The 20,558-nt window shown below is 48.3% G+C and overlaps 2 protein-coding genes across 4 annotated transcripts in view; both read left to right on the plus strand.

Annotated features, from left to right (window-relative positions):
• The window catches only part of RAB11FIP1 (RAB11 family interacting protein 1), a 33,303-nt gene extending 17,862 nt beyond the window's left edge, over positions 1-15,441 (plus strand). For 2 of the 3 annotated variants that reach the window (XM_039242514.1, XM_039242515.1), the window contains exons 3-6: positions 38-839; positions 2,308-4,089; positions 4,850-4,958; positions 12,373-15,441. In XM_039242514.1, the coding sequence (XP_039098445.1) occupies positions 38-839; positions 2,308-4,089; positions 4,850-4,958; positions 12,373-12,591 (2,912 nt within the window). In that variant the 3' untranslated portion in view covers positions 12,592-15,441. The remainder of the gene's footprint in view (positions 1-37; positions 840-2,307; positions 4,090-4,849; positions 4,959-12,372) is intronic. The other variant, XM_039242516.1, reaches the window with a different exon arrangement.
• Positions 15,442-20,026: 4,585 nt separating this feature from the next.
• The window catches only part of BRF2 (BRF2 RNA polymerase III transcription initiation factor subunit), a 9,064-nt gene continuing 8,532 nt past the window's right edge, over positions 20,027-20,558 (plus strand). The window contains exon 1 of the mRNA XM_039242536.1: positions 20,027-20,260. The gene's annotated coding sequence lies outside the window, so the exon portion shown is untranslated. The remainder of the gene's footprint in view (positions 20,261-20,558) is intronic.

Genomic DNA, 20,558 nt, shown 5'->3' on the forward strand with positions numbered 1-20,558 from the left:
TCTTACTTCCTCTGCATCTTTGCTTTTCTTCCCACAGTCCTGTCTCCCAAGAGAACAGAGGGTGCACACCCTAAGCAACTGAACCAGATCAATTTCAACCTTCCCAAGAAGGAAGGACTCCCCTTTCTTGGTGGCCTCCGGTCTAAGAATGACTTCCTTTCTCGCTCTAATGTCTGTATCAACGGGAACCATGTTTACATGGAGCAGCCAGAAGCCAAGAGCGAGACCAAGGACAGCACCCCTACCTCTTCCCCGTCCCCCCAGGGCTTCAGGAAGAAGCATTTGTTCTCCTCCACCGAAAACCTGGCCACTCGGTCCTGGAAGGAGCCCGGGGAAAGTGGGCCAGTGTCTTCTGACAAACGGTCCTCTGAGTCTTCCACAAAAGACTCTCTGAAATCTATGTCTCTGCCATCCTACCGGCCACAGGTCAGTGGGGATATTCAGGAGAACACGGCTCCAGTGAACTTGGAGGCAGCAAAAGAAACCAAGGAGAGCAAGAAGCAGGAGAACAAGAAGTCCTCGTTGCTGTCTCTGGTGACAGGAAAGAAGGACGTGGCTAAGGGCAGTGATGGCGGAAGCCCCCCTGCCATCCCAGGGAAGGAGAAGGAAGGCACGCTTATGGAAGTCACACCCAGGGAGGACCAGTCGGGGCCTGACGAAGACCCAGCGAGACGAGCGGAGAAGGATTCCGTGGCTGTTGCCTCCGGACGGGGCAAATCCCTGAATCCCTTTGAGGAGGTGCAGATCGCAGAACCGGAAGCTGACCGAGAGCCCAAGTCTGAACCCGCACCACCTGCTTCCTCTGCAAGAGCTCCACAGACCAAAGCTGTCAAGCCTCGGTGAGTCTTGGCCCTCCTCACGCAGGGCGGCCCCTCTCTGCTCCCGGTGAGCAGCCAGGTCTGCCGTTAGAGCGCGTCTCACTCCTTGTTCTGTGGCCGTCCCTGTAGGTGACATACCTTTACTAGTCTGAGTTGTTTGTAACCAGCCCCGCCTGCCTGCCCGCCCAGCCCGCCCTGCCCAGATGGCAGTGATGTGTCCCCACCCCAAGCCACTGTCACCACGCCATCACGCATGGTCTGCCCGTCTCAGTACGGTATTCAGACCCCAGTGGAAGACCCCAGGCGGTAGCAGATTAGGTTCTGAGTACCGCGAGCTGGGAATACCAGGTTTCGGTTGTGGTTATACTCAGAACGTGTGTATATTTAAAGTTCTTATCACATATATCCGTTTGAGGCAGATGGTGTCCTTCCTCCTTGCACTTTGGCTCTGGTTTGCTGGCCTGATACCCTTGGTCCACCTTTGAGTGTGCCTGAGGCAGTCCTCGGAGTGTTTAGGGTGCCTCTTGTGAGAGCCTGGGTGGGGGGCGTCAGGAGCTTTATGCTTTCAGCGTGACTCACATTCACACCAGCAGCATCTCTGTGGTCTTGGGGAGGGGGGGGAGACTTTTTTTGAGATTCTGCTTACTTTGATTTCAGACACACAGACACATACACACAGGCCGTTCCTCTTCAGAATCTGTGCCTGTTGCCTTGAGGTGCCTCTTAACACTGCTTTGAACTTTTTGGACGCTTTTTGTTTATCACCGAAAGACACTGTAAGCTGTTGCTTTACCTGGAGGTTTTTCCATTTCTGTCGCAACAGCCCTTTGTGTGGCAAGTGTGCTTGGTGATCAAAGCATCCCTTTTATGCAGGGCCTGGGTGGCTCAGTCGGTTGAGTGTCCGACTTTGGCTCAGGTCATGATCTCACAGCTTGTGGGTTTGAGCCCCGCGCCAGGCTCTCTGCTGTCAGCACAGAGCCCATTTCAGATTCTCTGTCCCCGTCCTTTCTCTGCCCCTCCCCTGCTCATTCTTATTCTCTCTCTCCCCCCACAAAAGTGAATAAACATTAAAAAAATTATTTTTAAAGTGTATATGTTAGGTAATTCATGTTTCTTCAACTTCTTTTTTAAATTTATTTATTTTTGAGAGAGAGAGCGCAAGGGAGGGACAAAAAGAGAGGGAGAGAGAGAATCCTAGGCAGGCTCCACACTGTCAGCAAGGAGCCCGATGTGGGGCTCAAACTCACAGACCATGAGTTCATGAGCTGAGCTGAAACCCGAAGTCAGATGCTTAACCAGCTGAGCTACCCACGTGCCACCTCCTTTAACTTCTTGAGATACTGCCCCAAATATAAAAAAGCTCTCCCGTTTGGATCACCTTTATTTTTACATGGTTTTCTTTTTTTTCTTTCTTTCTTTCTTTTTTTTTTTTTGCCTCTTCTGATGCATCTGCAACTGACCTGCAGATTTTATTTTGTCCTTTTTGCAGACTGGAAGTGTCTCCAGAGGTTCAACCCACAGCCAGGCTTCCTTCTGCCCCTGACTCTTCTCTCTTTCCTTCTGCTCTTCTTTTCAGTTCTGGCCACACACCCGTCCCTTCTAAATCGGGGCATGGCTCAGAGACACTGTCCTCTGAATCTCCTTCTGGCTTCTTCTCTTTCTCATCTCCCATAGTGGCTCCCATTTCCACCTCCACGCCAGTGGAAAACTGGCCTTCCACAGCCAAGGGCCAGGCTGGTCCTGAAGAACCGTCCTTGCTCCTTAAAGCGGAATTGCAAACGGAGAGTGTAACCCAGGTTCCGAAGACTGTTTCCTGTGCCTCGGGGTCGCTTTCCCAACAGCTGCCCACTCCAGGGAGAAAAGGGACGGAAGATTCTCCAACGAGGAAGACCGGTGAGGTGGAGCCCCGAGACGTTCTGAGGTTGTCCCCCTCAGCACAGGCCTCCGTCTCTTCATCTCAAGAGACCCAAGAAGTGACATTCGCCCTTTCAGCCGCAGGTGGCAGGACCGAAAGCCCCACTGGGAAGCCTCCGATGAGGGAAGACGCAGATGTAGCAAGTCCGTCTGGGTCTTGTGGGGAGAACAGAGTCGAGGACAGCAGAACGTCCCCTCTTCAGGTGGGAGAATCGGTCCCCACTCTTGGCTCCGCAGCTCAGACACATGAGGGCCGAAAGAAAGTCAAGAAGCGGGTGTCATTTTCTGAGCAGCTCTTGACAGAAGAGGACTTAGAGAAGTCCCCTGGGTCACTGGGAGGGGATGAAGGGAGCCCCCAGGAGCCGCCACGGGAAGGAGCCACTGCCGGGGCCAGGTCAGACGAGGGGTCAGATGGGGAACCTGCTGGGCCTGTCCACACAGAGGGTGCCCAAAGGGGAGCGGCCAGTCGGGGCAAGCCAGTCTCCACGGCAGACTCGCCTCCCCGCCCCTGCGGGGAGACTTTCTCAGAAGGCCCCACGGGTGAAGCAGGCTCGGGGGAAGGCACCCCCCTCTGTGGGATCGAGGGGGACCATATGCTCATGGCTGAGAATCAGAGCAAAGCCAGTGACCATGAAGGTTTGTTGTCCGAGCCCCTGGGCAGCCTTCACCCTCCCCCAGGTGTTAGCTCTCCAGTCCTGGCTGACCTGGGCTTAAGCCTTCCCTCCATTCCCGAAGTGGCATCGGATGACGAAAGAGTGGATCAGATTGAAGATGACGGAGATGGAGAGACTGCACAGGCGGCAGCCCCGGCAGCCGGGCCTTCTCCCTTGAGCACATCACCTGCTCCTCCTGAGTTGGAAAGGAGGCAGAGGGGCGAGGCGGATGGGTGGGGGGCGCCCGCAGAGAGCCCGCATGACCCCAGGGCCAAGGCGCCCAAGGCGCCTGCTACCGCCGCTTCTTGGGAGCCAACCACAGCTTTGGGGATTCGTAAACTGGATCTTGGCAAGAGCTCACGCTCGGATAGACAGCAGCCTGGTCCTGGCGGTGGTGAGAAGGAAGAGCTGCTGGGAAATGGGAGGCCGAGCCAGCCTCCTGAAACGGCCCCGGATCCTCCTGGATCCAGCCCCCCCTTTTCTGAGACCTTTCCTGCTACGCACTCTCTCCCTAGCTACCCACATGCTGACACTCACTACACCAGTACAGCAGAATCTCAAAAAAAAGCAACAGCAGAGGGCTCCGCTGGTAAAGTGGAAAATTCTGGCAAGAGGAAGCCGCTTCTTCAGGCCTGGGTGTCACCCTCAGAGACACATCCAGTCTCCGCTCAGCCGAGCGCAGGAACGGGGTCAGCCAAGCACAGGTGAGAGTCCGGGAAGATTCTTTGACCGTGAGCAGTGGCACCCCCACCCCCACCCACCCCGCCCTTTGCTTTTTGCCTGCAGAGGTCATGGCTTTCTAACCACACAGATAGCCTGATGGGACTTGTGCGTGTTTTGCTGGTAGGGCCTGTTTCCACAGGGTCTCCCCCTATGGTGGGAATCCCTCCCCGAGACACTCCTAGTTTGTAGGGAGAGCATAGTGACAGTCTTCAAAGGTAGTTTTGGAATGGTTCCGCATAGTCAGATTTGGGGCTTGCAAATTGCAGAGCTGTCTCGTGACCAGTGTCTTCCTGGTATCAGAAGCCAACGGAGATGGAGTGGCGGAACCTCGCAGGGTGGAAAGCTTGCCTTAAGCTGCCCGGGGTGCAGCCAGTGTGTTTGTTCTGAACTCTTGCTTTACCGTTGAGGAGCAGAAGGCTCTGTAGGGACCCACATGGTGCAATCCAAGGCTGTTACTAGCTCAAAAATAAGAAGCCGTCTTTAATGGTCTCCTGACATTGATAATGAGACCAAGGGTCCCTTGAGCATGTCAGGTGGGTGGGCTTTGACCTGCCCGTGGCTGCCTCGGGCCGACTGTTCTCATTTCCGCAGGAACATTGGGGTGTGTCGGACTGGGGGCGGGACAGAACGTATCACCGCTCTGCCCCCTTGTCTGTCTTGCTGGCTGCCGTCCATGAGATGGACAGTTTTTCAGTTTTGTCATTACAGAAAGGTCTAAGGATCCTATCCCCTTCTCTTTAGACTTCATCCCGTGAAGCCAATGAACGCAGCAGCCCCCAAGATTGCTAATTCCAGCTTGGGCACTGCCACCATCATCAGTGAGAACTTGATCAACGAAGCCATGATGAAGGTATGTCTTCTTCAAAAAATAGTTAGGGATCGATACGAAACCTGTTTCTAGAGTCACCCACTCCTTGGGTAGCAGGTAGTGCCAGGAGCAACTTAACCTTATGCCTGTGTCTTTGGGTAATCTTTGGAAGCCTCTACATTTTCAACTGGATCATTACTGTTCCCCTTATGGTTACTTACTTATTGTTGCATTGTTTGTGTCCCCAAGCAACGTGATTGACACTATTACTTTTTAGTGAGAAGAAAATGTCACCCACCATCTGGTCCATTCAAATTAGATATTTTCATTTCCCCATGTATCTTTTCTTATCTTCTGGCAAGAATGTAAAATTCCTGAGCTTGTAATCAGTTCAGATACACTTTTCTGAAACTTTATTCTGCAGTCATTGCAAACTTAAAAAAAAAAGTTGCAAGAATAGTACAAAGAACTCCTATACACATTTCATCCCCATTCACCAGGCATTGACATCTTACCACATTTGCTTTATCATCGTCACCCTCTCCCTCCCCATCCCTGTCCATTCTGGGTTTTTTGGGTTTTTTTTTTTTCTGAACTACTGGAGGGTAAGTTGGCTACCTCATGCCCTTTTTACTTCTAAAATACTTAAGCATGTAATTCCTAAGAATAAGGACATTTGCTTCAGATCAAGACATTTAAAATTGACGTAGTCCTCTTTTCTCCTCTCTCGCCCAAATTTCAGATCCACCTGTTGTCTCATTAGTGTGCGCCTTTTTCCATTTTTCTTTCTAGTCTGGGATCTGGTCCAGGATCTCTCGCTCTTACGTTGCCGTGTCTCTCAAGCCTCCTTTATCCTGGACACCCAGCCTTCGCCTTTCAAGACCTTGACATTTTCTAAGACTTCAGAACAGTTGTTTTGTCGAATTCTCCTCAGTTTGCATTTGTTGGCTCAAAATTTCATGGTTTGGTTGGGGTTATGCATTCTTGTCAGGAATTAACCACGCAAGTCGTGTGTCCCTGCTCGGTGCATCGTGTAAAGAGGCACATTACATCAGCTTGTCCCGGTAGAGGGAGTGTTAACTCTGACGGCTTTCTGTAGGCAGAGTCCGCCAGCGTCTCTAGGGTAACGTTGCTGTTTATCCCCTTTCCAATCAGTAAGAAACTTGTGGGGAATCAATTTCAGACTTTGTAAGTATCCTGTTCTGCACCAACCTTTCATTCTCAGGCTTTTGTATCCATTGATGAATACATCAGTGGCCAAATGGTGATTCGCCTGTGTGGAGACACTCGTTCTCTTTTTCACCTGGTGGTGTATCCAGTATATCATAAGCACTTTTGTATGTTGCTACTTAATTCTTTGAAATGGTTATACCAATATTTACTTAACCTGTTCCCCTATTATCGGATGTTTGGACTGTTTTCTGGTTTTCAGTGTGAATAACGTCATAGTCAACAATTTCTTGCACAGAACTCTTCCCCTTCTTAAGCTAAATTTCCAGGAAGAATGTTGCTTGATTAGAGGATCTCTTCTCTTTAAAAACCTTGGGCTAACTTTAAAAAAACGACAACTCCTGCCCACAAATCAAACAAAACCAACCCCCCTCCCCCGCCCCCAGATGATCCCTGCTTTAGGGTGTCTCCATCCTGTTCTTTCTGGTTTGAAAATCAGGAGGGTTTAGAACACTGCCTTGTTGCAGGCCTCTGGTCTTTGACTCATTGTCATGTGGGCTGGAGGAGAATGATTTACCGAGGAACTGGTGGGCAAGGATGTGTTGCGTTTCAAGTATGTAGAGAGGAATTTCCTAACTGACTCCTGGGGTAGTCACTGTCAGTAGAAATGAACTTTATTTCTATTTTAGTTCAAAGCTTCTAGAGAAGTTGCATTCAGTCAGAGATCTTACAGTCCTGTGCACTGTAAGACATCAAGTCACTTTGCTGTTTTTATTTTTTAATTTATGTTTTAAAGTTTATTTATTTTGAGGGGGGATGGAGCACAAGCAGGGCAGAGAGAGGGGGAGAGAGAGAGAGAGAGAGAGAGAGAGAGAGGGAGAGGGAGAGAGAGGGAGAATCCCAAGCAGCCTCTATATGTCAGCACAGAGCCCAATGCAGGGCTGGATCCCATAAAGTGTGAGATCCTGACCTGAGCCAAAATTAAGAGTCAGATGCCCAATGGACTTGAACCACCCAGGCACCCCAGTTTTTGTGCTTTTACTCTTTTTTTTTTTTTTTTAGTTTATTTATTTATTTTGAGAGAAAGAGTGAGCGGGAGGGGCAGAGACAGAATCCCAAGTAGGCACCACACTGTTAGCACAGAGCCTGATGCAAGGCTCGAACTCAGAGAACCACGAGATCATGACCTGAGTTGAAACCAGGAGTCGGACGCTTAACCAAATGAGACACCAGGCACCCCAGTGTTTGTGTTTTTAAAATAAAAACGTTTTTGCTCCTGCCTCCTTTACTCCTGCAAGCATTTCTTTCTTTTTTTTTTTTAGAGTAGATTTTTTTTTTTTTAATTTATTTCTAGGAGAGAGAGAGAGACAGCGTGAGCAGGGGAGGGTCAGAGAGAGTGGGAGACACAGAATTGGAAACAGGCTCCAGGCTCTGAGCTGGCTGTCAGCACAGAGCCCAACGTGGGGCTTGAACCCATGAACCGCAAGACCATGACCTAAGCGAAAGTCGGACACTTAACCGACTAAGCCACCCAGGCGCCCCTACTCCTGCAAGCATTTCTAAAGTGCTGGTGGGTTGTTATAAGCTCTGGCTCCATTGCACCAGTGCCACCAGGAGCTGGGCTAAAGGGTCCCCGAAAGCTGGAGATCGGGGGTTCAGGCAAAGAGGCCGAGCAGTGATAACACATGGCCCCTGTGAACAGTTTAGCACCTTCCAGTGCCTCCCCTTCTCTTCCCTTGTGCTACATGCTTCCAGGGCCGGTGGTAAGTCAGCATCGTTTTCAGAATTACTAGCTGTAGCCAGTACACTGTGCCTGCCGTGTTTCAGCCCTAGCCTAAAACTGTACCATGACTCGACCAGTGCAGCTTGGCGGGCTTCGTGGGTGTGGAGAGGAGGCGGCGCTTATCTTCCTGTAGTTAACGCCTTTTACCAGGAAATGGGGCAAAAGAACAGCCTAAGAGGGATAGTAATGAAAACCAGGGTCGGGGAGCAGCCTCGCCATCATCCCTTCTTCCTTGTACTGTGGAATGCAGCTGGGCTCCAAAGAGAAACAAACACCTAGCTGTCGGGAAGTGAGCAAAACCCTTGGCTCCCATTTTATTTATTCTTCAAAGCTCATTTAATCAGGGGCTTATCTCCTGGCCCTGATTAAGAGAACAGCTTGCCTTAAAACAAAGGCAACTGCTGCTTATTTTGCTTCTGATTTGTAAGCCCCGCCACTGCCCCTCTGGCTGCCTGCAACAAAGTGCTTGGTCCTGGACCATGCCTCGTAAATATTCTGAGTAAATATGGAAAGTTTCCTGGAGACTGTTATTGGCCCTCGATATAATAGATGCTTTGTACTAAGCTGTAAATAATATTTATAAAAGTAACCACTCTTTGGAATGTTGCAAAGTAAGACAGAGGTTAGGGAAAGAAATTGAATCACCAAAGTTATGAAAAGATAGCTGAAGCATTACTATAATGGCTTTTCGGTGGGGTGTTACTGGTTTAGATGATCTAAAACTTAGGAGTGTATTATTTACCCAGGTGGCTTTAACACTTCCATTTAAAAATAATACAGCCACCTGGATCCAAAAATCATCTGTCCTGTTAATATCGAAAAACTTGGACACAAATTTGAAGATACATCATTATTACAACTACGGGAGGGAGGATCCAAGGTAAAAATCCTGGGAGGAAATATGTGGCAATGAATTAACGGATATTTTCTTTGTACCTCTTCTCGCCATGGCTGATGCTTACTTTCTGTAATGCTGGATTGTTTTGTAATTTTTTTAAATCGTCACATGTCTAGGACCGTGTAATGATTTCAAAGTCTTACATACTTTACCCTTTGGATTATGAAATCCAAACTGAATAGCTGTTTCACAGTCTGTAAGGTATGAAATATGCATGCTTTTTCAGTCCTGTGCATCATATTTTAGGAAACATTATATGACCAAAGATTTCTGCTCACTTTTTTTAAATTGTTTTTTAATTTATTTCTGAGAGAGAGAGACAGCATGAGCAGGGGAGGGTCAGAACGAGAGGGAGACACAGAATCAGAAGCAGGCTCCAGGCTCTGAGCTAGCTGTCAGCACAGAGCCTGACGTGGGGCTCGAACCCACGAACCGTGAGATCATTACCTGAGCCGAAGTCGGACACTTAACCGACTGAGCTACCCAGGCGCCCCTGCTCAGGCACTTTAATAAAAATGTTATGTATAATTGTGAAAACAGAAAACAAACTAAATATCCAGCAATAGAGAGATGGGTAAAATATAATGAAATTTTAAGCATCCATTAAAACGATTTTTGCTCAAATTTAATGATGGGGAAATGCCCACAAAATAATCATTTTGAAATGCATTTAAACCATATTCTGCATGATGCTCAAAGTTGGAAAACTTACTACAAAGAACCGCAGGAAAAAACAGGAGGCCCAAATGTGATGTGCTGGAGTTACAAGCAATAATTTTTTCCCTCTTCTGTATTTGAGATTTTCCATTACGAGGGAATATTCCCTTTCAAGTGAAAAACAGAATTCTGTTATTTGGGGGGAAAATTAATTTTAATTCATGCCCAAAGTCTAGTTGACTGGTCACTCCCATCTCTGAAGTCTGTCAGCATCTCCTGTGTGGCAGTGGGCTCTTGGCTGTCCAGCTCTCTGGACCCTGAGCCCCCCAGCCACGCTGGGGGCGTGGTCTCCGCTGGAGGAGCTCCTACCTGCCCCTCCCTCCAAGGGGCAGCTTCTTCATATTTCTGTCTCACAAACGTGAGATGATCTAAAATCCCTTGAGGACATATTCTTGGCTATTGTTTCCAAAGAGCACTTTTTTTCTTAATAGGATATGTCAATAGACATGCAACTAGTTTTTTAAAAATTGTGATTTTTAAACACCTGGGCAGCTCAGTCGATGGAGTGCTTGACTTTGGCTCAAGTCACGATCTTACAGTTCATGAGTTTGAGCCTCGCATCAGGCTTGCTTCTGTCAGTGCAGAGCCCACTTCGGATCCTCTGTCCCCTTGGCTCCCTGTCCACCCACTGAACTCTTCCTCTGAAAAATAAAGAAGTATTAAAAAAAATAGTGGTAAAATAAACAACATAAAACCATCTTAAGCATTTAAATTTTTTAAAAATTATTTTTAAAAATTCAACAGTAACTGACATATAGTATTATGTTAGCTTCAGGTGTACAGTTTGGTGATTCAACAACTCTATACATCACTGAGTGCTCATTGTGATAAGTGTCCTCTCAATCCCCTTCACCCATGTCACCCATACTCCCATCTGCCTCCCCTCTGGTAACCACCAGTTCTCTATGTTGATGAGTCTGGGGTTTTTGGTCTCTTTGTTTATTTGTTTGTTCTGTTTCTTAAATTCCAAAAATGAGTGAAGTCAATTTGTCTTTCTCTGACTTATTTTGCTTAACGGTATACACTCTGGATCCATCCGTGTTGTTGCAAATGGTAAAGTTTTGTTCTTTTTATGGTTGAATAATATTCCATTGTATATGTATACCACATCTTTTTTTAGTCATTTGTCTATTGAGGACACTTGGGCTACTTCCATAGTTAGTCTGTTGTAAACTATGCTGCAGTAAACATGGGGGATGCATATATCTTTTCAAATTAGTGTTTTTGTACTCTTTGGGTAAATGCTAGTGCTGGAATTACTGGATCACTTCTATTTAATTTTTGAAGGAACCTCCGTACTATTTTCCACAGTGGCTGTACCAGTTTGCATTCCCACCACAGTGTACGAGGGATCTTAAGCACATTTAAGCGTTCAGATTGGTAGAGCTAAGTACAGTCACATTGCACAGCCACTCTCCGGAATTCTTTTCCAGACAGACACGCAACATTCTGGCTGAAGCCTGTTTTAGAATTACAAATAGAACAGTTGAGGTCCAGAGGGATGTATGCCACCAACAAGGTAAAAAACAAAAAACAAGAAAAGGATTAAGGGAGAAGTAGTTTTTTGAAAGGTAGTCCAACATCTCACCTGTTTCTGTGCGGCCCGTGGTGGGTGAAAACACGCTCTGCGTGTGGAAATGTGAGTGTGGGCTTCTGAGCCAGTGGTACAAACACGAGATAGGAAGGGTGGGATTCCTCCCCGATTTCTGGCTAGTGTGTAGGCAGCTTACGTCACGGGACTGAACAGGGCCGTCTATATGTTTGTGTCAGAGTGAATGATGATTCTCCTTATTTATTTATTAGAATATATTGTGAATTTATTTACTTATTTATTTTGAGGGGGAGAGAGCGAGCAAGCAGGGAAGGAGCAGAGAGAGAGAGAGACAGGATACCAAGCAGGCTCTGTGCTGCCAATGCAGAACTTGATACAGGGCTCGAACCCACGAGCCGTGAGACCGGAGCCAAAAGCAAGGGTCGGACGCTTAACCAACTGAGCCTCCCACCCAGGCGCCCCATGAGGATTCTCCTCTTGACTTAGCTTCTCGTGGAAGGCTGTCTCTTAACCTTCCTAAGTGAGATTGTTTGACCCTCAGGGTGCTGAAACTGATTACCGCCGAGTTCTGCAGGCAAAATTGTCAAGAGGTGGCTCTAGGAATTTGTTTCTTTAAACTTCTAAATCCCCTGAGCTGCAAATTTCAGGAGAAGTTAAATTGTGCCCCACACAGCTGGAGGCTTGGTAGGGTTAGGTACTTTTTATTCAATCCTTAAATAGTGTTCCCTCACCATTTGGGCCTGGTCACTTAGCAGTTGGACTCCAGTCATCCCTGGTATTCACAGATCTAGAATTATTACATTTATTTATTTATTTTAATTTTTGAGACAGAGAGACAAAGCATGGGCGGAGGAGGGGCAGAGAGAGGGAGACTCAGAATCCGAAGCAGGATCCAGGCTCTGAGCTGTCAACACAGACCCCGACGCGGGGCTCGAACGCAAGAGCTGTGAGATCATGACCTGAGCCGAAGTCGGACGTTCAACCGACTGAGCCGCCCAGGCGCTCCCCAATTATTCCATTTCTTAAAACCTCAAACCTAGAGTCCAGTCCAGGGGTTTGTAGCCTCTGAGCCAAGAATGGTTTTTGGCATTTTTAAAAGGTTATAAAACAAGAAAAAACCAGCAAAACGATGAAGAATTAACAGGCAACAAAGGCCTATGTGGCCTGCAAAGCCTGAAATATTTACTCCCTCATCCCCTACAGAACACTTCGTCAACAGCTGGTTTTCCACCAGCTCCCGGGAGACTCAGACAGCTCAGAACATCTTCCTCTTTTGTATTTCTTCTAGATATTTGACTTCTTTGCTGACTTTCCCACTTTTTTCCTCCCTCTAAAGAAATACAAGCCGTCGGACCCGGCCTTTGCTTACGCACAGCTAACCCATGATGAGCTGATCCAGCTGGTCCTCAAACAGAAGGAGACGATAAGCAAGAAGGAGTTTCAGGTCCGCGAGCTGGAAGACTACATTGACAACCTGCTGGTCAGGGTCATGGAAGAAACCCCTAACATCCTCCGAATCCCGGCACAGGTGGGCAAGAAGGCGGGAAAGATGTGAATCAGCCGACGGCACCGAGACTTCTTTGGGAGTGTGTTTCCACCCGCTCCCGAGGTCAAGGACTCGGATGCCTGATAACCGGCCCTCAGGCTCGAAATCACCATCTGTCTCCCTCGCGTGTTATCTGGCAAGAGTCCGTTCTACCAGTTGAAACCAGGTTAATGATTACAATGGATCTTTTACTGTACATTCCCAGGGCTTTAATTTTAAATGCCACCGTGCCTTTGACTATACTGTAAATATTTTACACTCTGATTGGAGACATGGTCGTAAGATCTCCTGGCCCAGAGATTCACGTGGCACAGGGTATATTCATGTATTTAACATTGGGACGGTTTTCTTTCTTCGATACTGAAATCTGAAAATACATACCCCCCCCCCCCCCCCCGAGTCGGTAAAGTGTGGGGTGAAAGAAGAAGGACCCTGTGGTTGGTGTTGTGTTACACACACTTGCTTGGCTTTTGAGTAGCTCAGGGTGGCTTTTTGGCACTAGATTTTGGTATCTTCCAGGCTGCTTCGACTGGGTCTTGTTGATTTGACTGGAGCAGGGGAGTTTAGTGCCTTGTAGATTTTGGACAAGCTGCTTTTTCTAAACATCAGCTACCACTACTCTCTCGCCTTAAAATGTCCTCCTTATCAATCCGTAGGGCCTATCCGTAGAGACATGAGAAGCAGAATAGGGAATTAGAGAGTCACTTTGCACTCGCCTAATGGGGTTGGTCAAAGTCTCATGATAGCCGGGTTCCTGCCGGCTGCAGTGGCCTAGTCAGTGCCTTGATAAGGGCTCGAATGACCCATGCACTTGCTAAAGTGGTTCCGCCACATACGGAATGATTTTAGTGGGGTTCATTTGGCCTCTGCTTTTTCCACTGATCTCCTTGGCGACACTTCCTGGCATATTTCCCCCGCCTTATTATACAATTATGAAGAGCAAGAAGGTAACACTTAGTTTGGGTTTGCTGTATTTTTAAATCTAGGAGAATACCCATATATTTTTTAAACTGGGACATGTCTTCACTAATAGCACCCAGTTCCAGTCCTTCAGGTAGTTTCATTGGTTCGGAACCAAATACTGGAATTAGAATATTTCTGTGTTGGTCGGTTTTCTCTAGTGGTTGTGACAAGATCTTAGCAAATCTTGACCTCTCTCCTGGGGGAAGAATGCCGCCGGCTAGCGCGGTGGGCGGGGCTGAAGGATCGGGTCGGTATTGCTTCTCTGTCTGTCCTTATTCTATGGTGGTTAAGAGGCATCGTGATTTTGGCAGCAGAACCTGTTTTCAGGATCGTGTTTGCTGCAACGTCAGTTATATCGGAGCACTTTAATCTGAAGGATGATACTGTAACGTGATTTCTCAAATTAGCTTTTAATGATCGTTAGCTATTTTATTTAATACTCTCTCACAATCGTGGGGACCACTGTAAGCCTCTCAGATGCCTTGTATTTTTGTAGTGCTATGAAAGTTATTTACGTACCGATAAAAAGAACCATATATTCCACTTGAACTCTGAAAATGTATATATTTGTTCTGCAATATATTTTTTACTTATAAATGTATTTTGACTGTGATAACCCAAGTGTACTGGGGCAGGTGTGGCCTGAATGATTCCTCCTTGGAAGGGCTGGTGTGGAGACCTGTGTTGTTCACAAGAGGTCTGGAGATCGTCTGCTGCTAGGACCTTGGGTACATAACTAACTAGGTCAGTGTTTGAGAGGGACGTTTGGGTGGAGGGGTGAATCCCTATGCTCTGAAATACCACTTGGGAATGCTGGAGAATGAAGGACAACTTACTTCAGGGGTGTCTGGCTTTGACCACTGCTGGGAAAAAACCTCAATTCATAGCATTCCTGCACCTCTCAAAGTAGATCTCCTGGAGGTCATTAGTTAATGACTGTCCTCAAGGACCCTACTTTGGGGGAGAATTTATCTGGGAAGAATTTTAGTCTGCTCTGAGCCATTAGCAGGGGTCGATGAATCGGAGCATTGATGCCGCTCTGACTGGCTCGGGTCGGGGGGCACACACCCATGCACACAAAGAGACTTGGGACCCGCCTCTGGCTGCTGTAAACACTCACCCCATGGAAGGAGCTGGGAGAAAGCTGTGTTCTGGAGCAGCCCTCCTCCTCCTGGCCTTGCCCGGCTGCCTCCAGAAAGAACAGTCAGGACTTCAGGGAAGCATCCGACCAAATACCAAACACCTTGCAGTGAACTTCAGTTAGAGGTCAGACTCCTGAAAAAATGTCAGTCCTTTGCCCGACTACTTGCTCTCATCTCACTGCTCGGACCTTGACAGGTTTCGTGGCCTCTGTTTTACTCTCCTGTGTGTTAACCACCTCAGGGTAGGAGAATGGAGGGGCAAGAAAGTCCACCCTTTGCCGCTCCTGAGGGGGAGGTGTGTGCACGGATGGGGTGTACGTGTGCGGTTTCCGGCTTTGCTAACAGCGGGCGCTCAAAAGGGCAGAGAGGAGGGGAGATCCACAACACTCAGCCCCTTGCTGTGTTGAAGGCCAGAGGCAACCTAACATTAAATTAGGCAGGACCTTCCCTCCCTGGGTCCTTTTCCCCGCTTGACCTTTTTATTTTCTTTCTGAGAACTACTAATTAATGATCCCTCAAGGCTGAAAGATTAACTGCCTTAGGTGGAGAACTTAACCTCCTGCTTTCTCAGGATCTACTATGTGAGCTACTAATTTTGACCTCTTCCTCCCCCTGATTGAAGGATGGCGCCGCATTTTTGGATTATAAACCTGTTTCCTGCCATTACTTCAGGAGTTTTTAATTTCTCTGGTTTTGTTTTTAAGAAGTAACCTAAAATTTCTACAACACTAAATAAAATGTACTACCTTCCAAAGATTTGTGTCTGTACTTTTGTGTGGGTGCAATGAAACTGTCTTCCGTCTTCCAGAAAACCTCTCTTGGGGGGTGGCCGGTGTTTCTCACCCCAGGAGGGTCTCACACCTGGATTCCCGCCGCTTTCACGTGGCCTGGTGCCCAGAGGTCCCAGTGCCCTTCTTCCTGCAGAGGATGGGACATCTCTGACCCCTTCCCTACGACACGCCCCTCATCTTGGCCTGCAGGGACCGTGACATTTACCAGAAGGACATCATTTGAATTTTCTGTCCCCACTATTAAAAGCTACCACCTGTCCCTCAGCGCCGGGCACTTTCGTCTGAGTGTATGAGCAAGGTCCCTTCCTTGATCCCCCCACCCCAAACCCTCACTGATTTGCTAGAGGGTGAAAGCCTCACTGCAGGGACGGGATTTGAATTCACACTGCCCCAGATCCCTGGTGCTGTCAAATTGGTTTATTCATTTCTGAATAGAGGGTTGTAGGGAAGCCCAGGGAATCTCCTGAGTTCAACTCTCCCAGAAGTCTGAGCCTTTCCTGATGAGTGAGAGGTCGGCCTGCCTCACAACCATAGTCCATGCTCCAAGAGCCCTGACCTCTTGAGAGGGAGGAGAGGCTTTTTTGTGCCCTGTGATAGAAGTCACACTCTGGAGGGACAGGCAGGCAGCACCCTGGGTGGGATGGGGGAGCTCCCCTGAAGGCCTCCCTGGTTACCCCAACTGGTTGACAGTGGTGGGGCCACCATGTAAAGTGATATGAAAGCAACTGCTCCTAGAACACAGCCCTCTGGGTTTGATTTAAGAAAAAAACCACAAAAACAAAAAGAGCTTCTGGAAGGAGAGTCTTAGGGAAGGAAAGTTTCATTATACAAATGACCTGAACTGTTCCCTCTGAGATCCTCCACTTCTTGCTTTTGCAGTTCTCTCTGGTCCCCCCTGCGGCCACCAGACCCAGCCCTCAGGGGCAGGCTGCTGTGTCTTTCAAACCCCAGCCCCAGAGGGACATAACTCTCTCCGTTCTCTGAAGGCTCCTTAGCTTACCTGCTAATAACAAAAAGTTTAAAATAAAAAAACAAACCCAGGAAAATGCAGAGAATGATTGTACAATATACGAACAGCATAAAGAGTGAACTTTCCCAAATCCGGGATTCTTTTTTTTTTTTTTTTTTTTTTAATTTCTACGAGAGAGAGAGAGAGAGAGAGTGTGAGCAGGGGAGGGTCAGAGAGAGAGGGAGTCACAGACTCTGAAACAGGCTCCAGGCTCCGAGCTGGCAGTCAGCACAGAGCCCGACGCGGGGCTCGAACCCACGAACCGCGAGATCATGACCTAAGTGAAAGTCGGACGCTTAACCGACTAAGCCACCCAGGCGCCCCCCAAATCCGGGATTCTAAAGCTGCAGGAAGTCAAGGCAGCTTGGACCATCGGGGCTTGGTGGTCATCTGCCAGGCGGCTTCAGGTTCCCACCTTGGCTTCTCAGTTGGTGTAAAGCCTCTCCTATTCTGCCTCTGAGGGAGTAGTGTCCTCCTCTCCCCACACTCCCTCATCCACTCACTTGGCCTATAGATTTTTCTAAGTCCTACAGGCTTAATGCCCAGAACAAAAGAAATCCTAAGCTCCTCACCACCAAGAGGTACTAACCACTGTTGTTTTGATTCTTTGTCCTGGCATTTCCCGCCCCCCCCCCCGCCCCATACAAATAGATACACTTTATTTCTTTAAGAAATATAATTTGGATTTTCTTTAATTGAGGTGTAGTTGACCTACAATATTATATTTGCTTCAGGTGCACAACCTCGTGATTTGACATTTATATACGTTAGGAAATGATCACCATGATCCAGCTCTTCCAGTACTCACTAGACTCCTGTTGCATCCTCATGTCTTTAGATACGCTTTATTCACTTTTTTTAAATGTTTATTTTTGAGACAGAGACAGAGACAGAGCATGAGTGGGGGAGGGTCAGAGCAAGGGAGGGAGACACAGAATCCCAGGCAGGCTCCAGGCTCTGAGCTGTCAGCACAGAGCCTGATGTGGGGCTTGAACCACGAACCGTGAGATCATGACCCCCAGCTGAAGTCCAACGGTTAATCGACTGAGCCACCCCAGCACTCTACATACACTTTAAAAAAAAGAAGTGAATGGTGATAAAAAATTAAAAAAATAAAATGAAGATGGGAACACGCAGTACAGTAAGTACGGACTGTTTTGAACATCTCTGCATCCCTTCGGATAGTGTTCTGCAACAAGGACAGATAGTGATTCTGGGGGAGAACGTGCCCCAGCTAACTACCCCCCCCCCAAAACGCACGCCCATGCACACAAAAGAACCGTGGGGGCTGCAGACACAAACCAGTTTACTTCCGTCTCCGCTTATCATCGCGGCCGCCTCTGGACCAGAATAAGCACTTGCTGGGGAAGCACCCCGCCTCCACCTCCCATGGAAACCAGTCATTTACGGGGTGTGGTTCTGACTCTTTAACCACGACCCAGACATCAGCAGCACAGGCTGCTTGAACCCAATGTCCATGAGCGAATGGATTCAGTTCCCGAAGCTTCTCTTCAGGTGTTCTCTTTGGGGGTCTGCCATCTAGCCCTCGGGGGAAGCCAGGAGCTTTCACTTCACATTCACAACAGGCTTCCTTAGCTCTGCGGATCTCTCGACAGTTTTACACACAAGCCTGTATCCGAGCCCTGGAAATAGTCCCGTCGATAAGCCCTCAGAGGAGAGAGAAAGCTGTTGCCCCTACACGTCAAGTGCCCTCCAGGCTGAGCTTTGACTGCAGAAGCATTGTTGCATTAAGCCTTTGCATTCTTACTAGTCACTATGTACTGACAGGTACTATTTCTAATTCTCATCAAGGTAGATAATATCTCCATCAAGCAGATGAGGAAAGAGAGTCCCAGGCATGGGGAGAATTTTAGTCCCCCCAGGGTGGCACAGTGAGTAGTTAAGAACAGATTTTGGGGCACCTGGGTGGCTCAGTTGGTTCAGTGTCCAACTCTTGATTTCAGCTCAGGTCATGATCTCCGGTCTGTGGGATCCAGCCCCGCATCGGGCTCTGCACTAACAGCACGGACCCTGCTTGGGATTCTCTCTCTCTCTGCCCCTCCCTCAGACTCTCTCTCAAAAATAAATAAATATACTTGAAAGAAAAAGCTAAAAAAAAAAAAACCAGCTTTGAACTCCTCGTCCATTTGACCTGGAGGTCTAAACAGGGTCAGTAAATATGGGCTGCCTCTTGTTTTTATGCGGCCCTCGAAGCAAGATGATCTTTGCCTTTTAAAAAAAATTTTTTTTAATGTTTTATTTATTTCTAGGAGAGAGAGAGAGACAGCGTGAGCAGGGGAGGGTCAGAGAGAGAGGGAGTCACAGACTCCGAAACAGGCTCCAGGCTCTGAGCTGGCAGTCAGCACAGAGCCCGACGCGGGGCTCGAACCCACGAACCGCAAGATCATGACCTAAGCGAAAGTCGGACGCTTAACTGACTAAGCCACCCAGGCGCTCCTGCCTTTTTTTTTTTTTTTTAAACATAAAATGAATAAGTCTGGAGATCTAATGTATAGCGTGATGGGCATGGTCAATGACACCACACCGAATACTGAAATTCTTGCCATTTTTTAACAACAACAAAAAAAATCAAAATAACAGTATTTCATGACACGTGAAAATTACATGAAATTCAGAAGTCAGTGTCCACAAAGTTTCACTGGAATACAGCCATGCTCATTTGTTCACATAGTTGTCTATGCTGTTTGCACGTTATAAAAGCAGGCTTGAGGAGCTGTAACAGAGATCCCATCATCTGCCAAACCTAAATATTTGCTATCTGGCCCTTTACAGAAAGTTTGCTAACCCCTAGTCTGGGATCACTGTGAGAGCCAAGGAGATAATGTTCTCATTCTCTTGGGATCCTGGAGGATTGGAGCAGGCAGGGAAGATGGTGTGACTCAGTTCCCCCTCAAGATGGGGCCAGCTATACCGCAGTCTCCCTGAGAAGGGAAGTTCCAGGTAAGGAAGCTGACTGGCACTCATGCTCTCAGTCCATGCAGCGAGTGGTGGCCTCTGACCGCCTTCTTAGGGTTATCAGATGCCTTTGTTCCTAGGAGTTCAAGAAACTAAACACATTAGTCCTCGGTCCAAGAAAGGCAAAGTGCGTAGTGGGGATGGAATAAACGATGCAAAAGGGGAAAGCGGATATGAGCAAAGGAAGTTAGCTGGCACCAGGACTTAGGTGGTTCATGCTATACGCCATAGCAGTGCCACCGTGAGTGGTAGAGAATGAGCATCCGCTGAAGAGTTGAGGCGATGGCAAGGAAATCCAGTCAGAAAGACTCGTCAGCCTGAGCCAGCTGCCAGGCTTAGTGTGACTGGAGAGCGTGTCCTTAGGGCTCAGAGTGAAACTGGCTTAGAGTGATAATGTTTCAGTCAACTGAGCTGGGAGGAGCCCAGGGGTGAGGCCAGATTAAGGACCAGAGGCCACCCAGCTCTCCCTGGCTACTTCTAGATCAGAATCTCTTGCCTCAGAGAAGCTTAGGCTCTCTGTTGCTTCTGTCAGGCCCACCTGGGACAGGTGTTCACAGGAGCTGACTAGCTCCTCACTGAATGCCAGCCCTCAGTGCAGATGATGCCCCCTGGACACAGGGACGACAAAGCCACATCACTCCCACAAAGATTTGCAATCAAAGGGAGAGCCAGACAAGCAACCAACTGGTAGAATAACACACATCTGACTAAGGAGGACTCGTGAGAGCTTCCTTCAGATCCCCGAGCATCAGTGTCTTCCTCTTCCCTCTCCTCCCTGGAAAGAACTGTGGCTTAAAGTAAGTATTTCATATCTGGACCATGGCTGGGCAGCCTTTCCAAGAGCCTCTGCTCCCCAACTGTCACTCCTCCCCAACAGCCCCCCTTCCCCCAACAGCCTCCCCTCCCCAACAGCCTCCCTTCCCCAACAGCCTCCCTTCCCCATCAGCCTCCCCTCCCCATCAGCCTCCCCTCCTCTGTAGCTTCCCCTCCCCATCAGCCTCCCCTCCTCTGTAGCTTCCCCTCCCCATCAGCCTCCCTTCCCCATCAGCCTCCCCTCCCCATCAGCCTCCCCTCCCCAACAGCCTCCCCTCCCCA

The sequence above is a fragment of the Hyaena hyaena genome, unplaced genomic scaffold (genome assembly GCF_003009895.1).
Source record: "Hyaena hyaena isolate Hyena2069 unplaced genomic scaffold, ASM300989v1 scaffold_215, whole genome shotgun sequence".
Taxonomy (NCBI): Eukaryota; Metazoa; Chordata; class Mammalia; order Carnivora; family Hyaenidae; genus Hyaena; species Hyaena hyaena.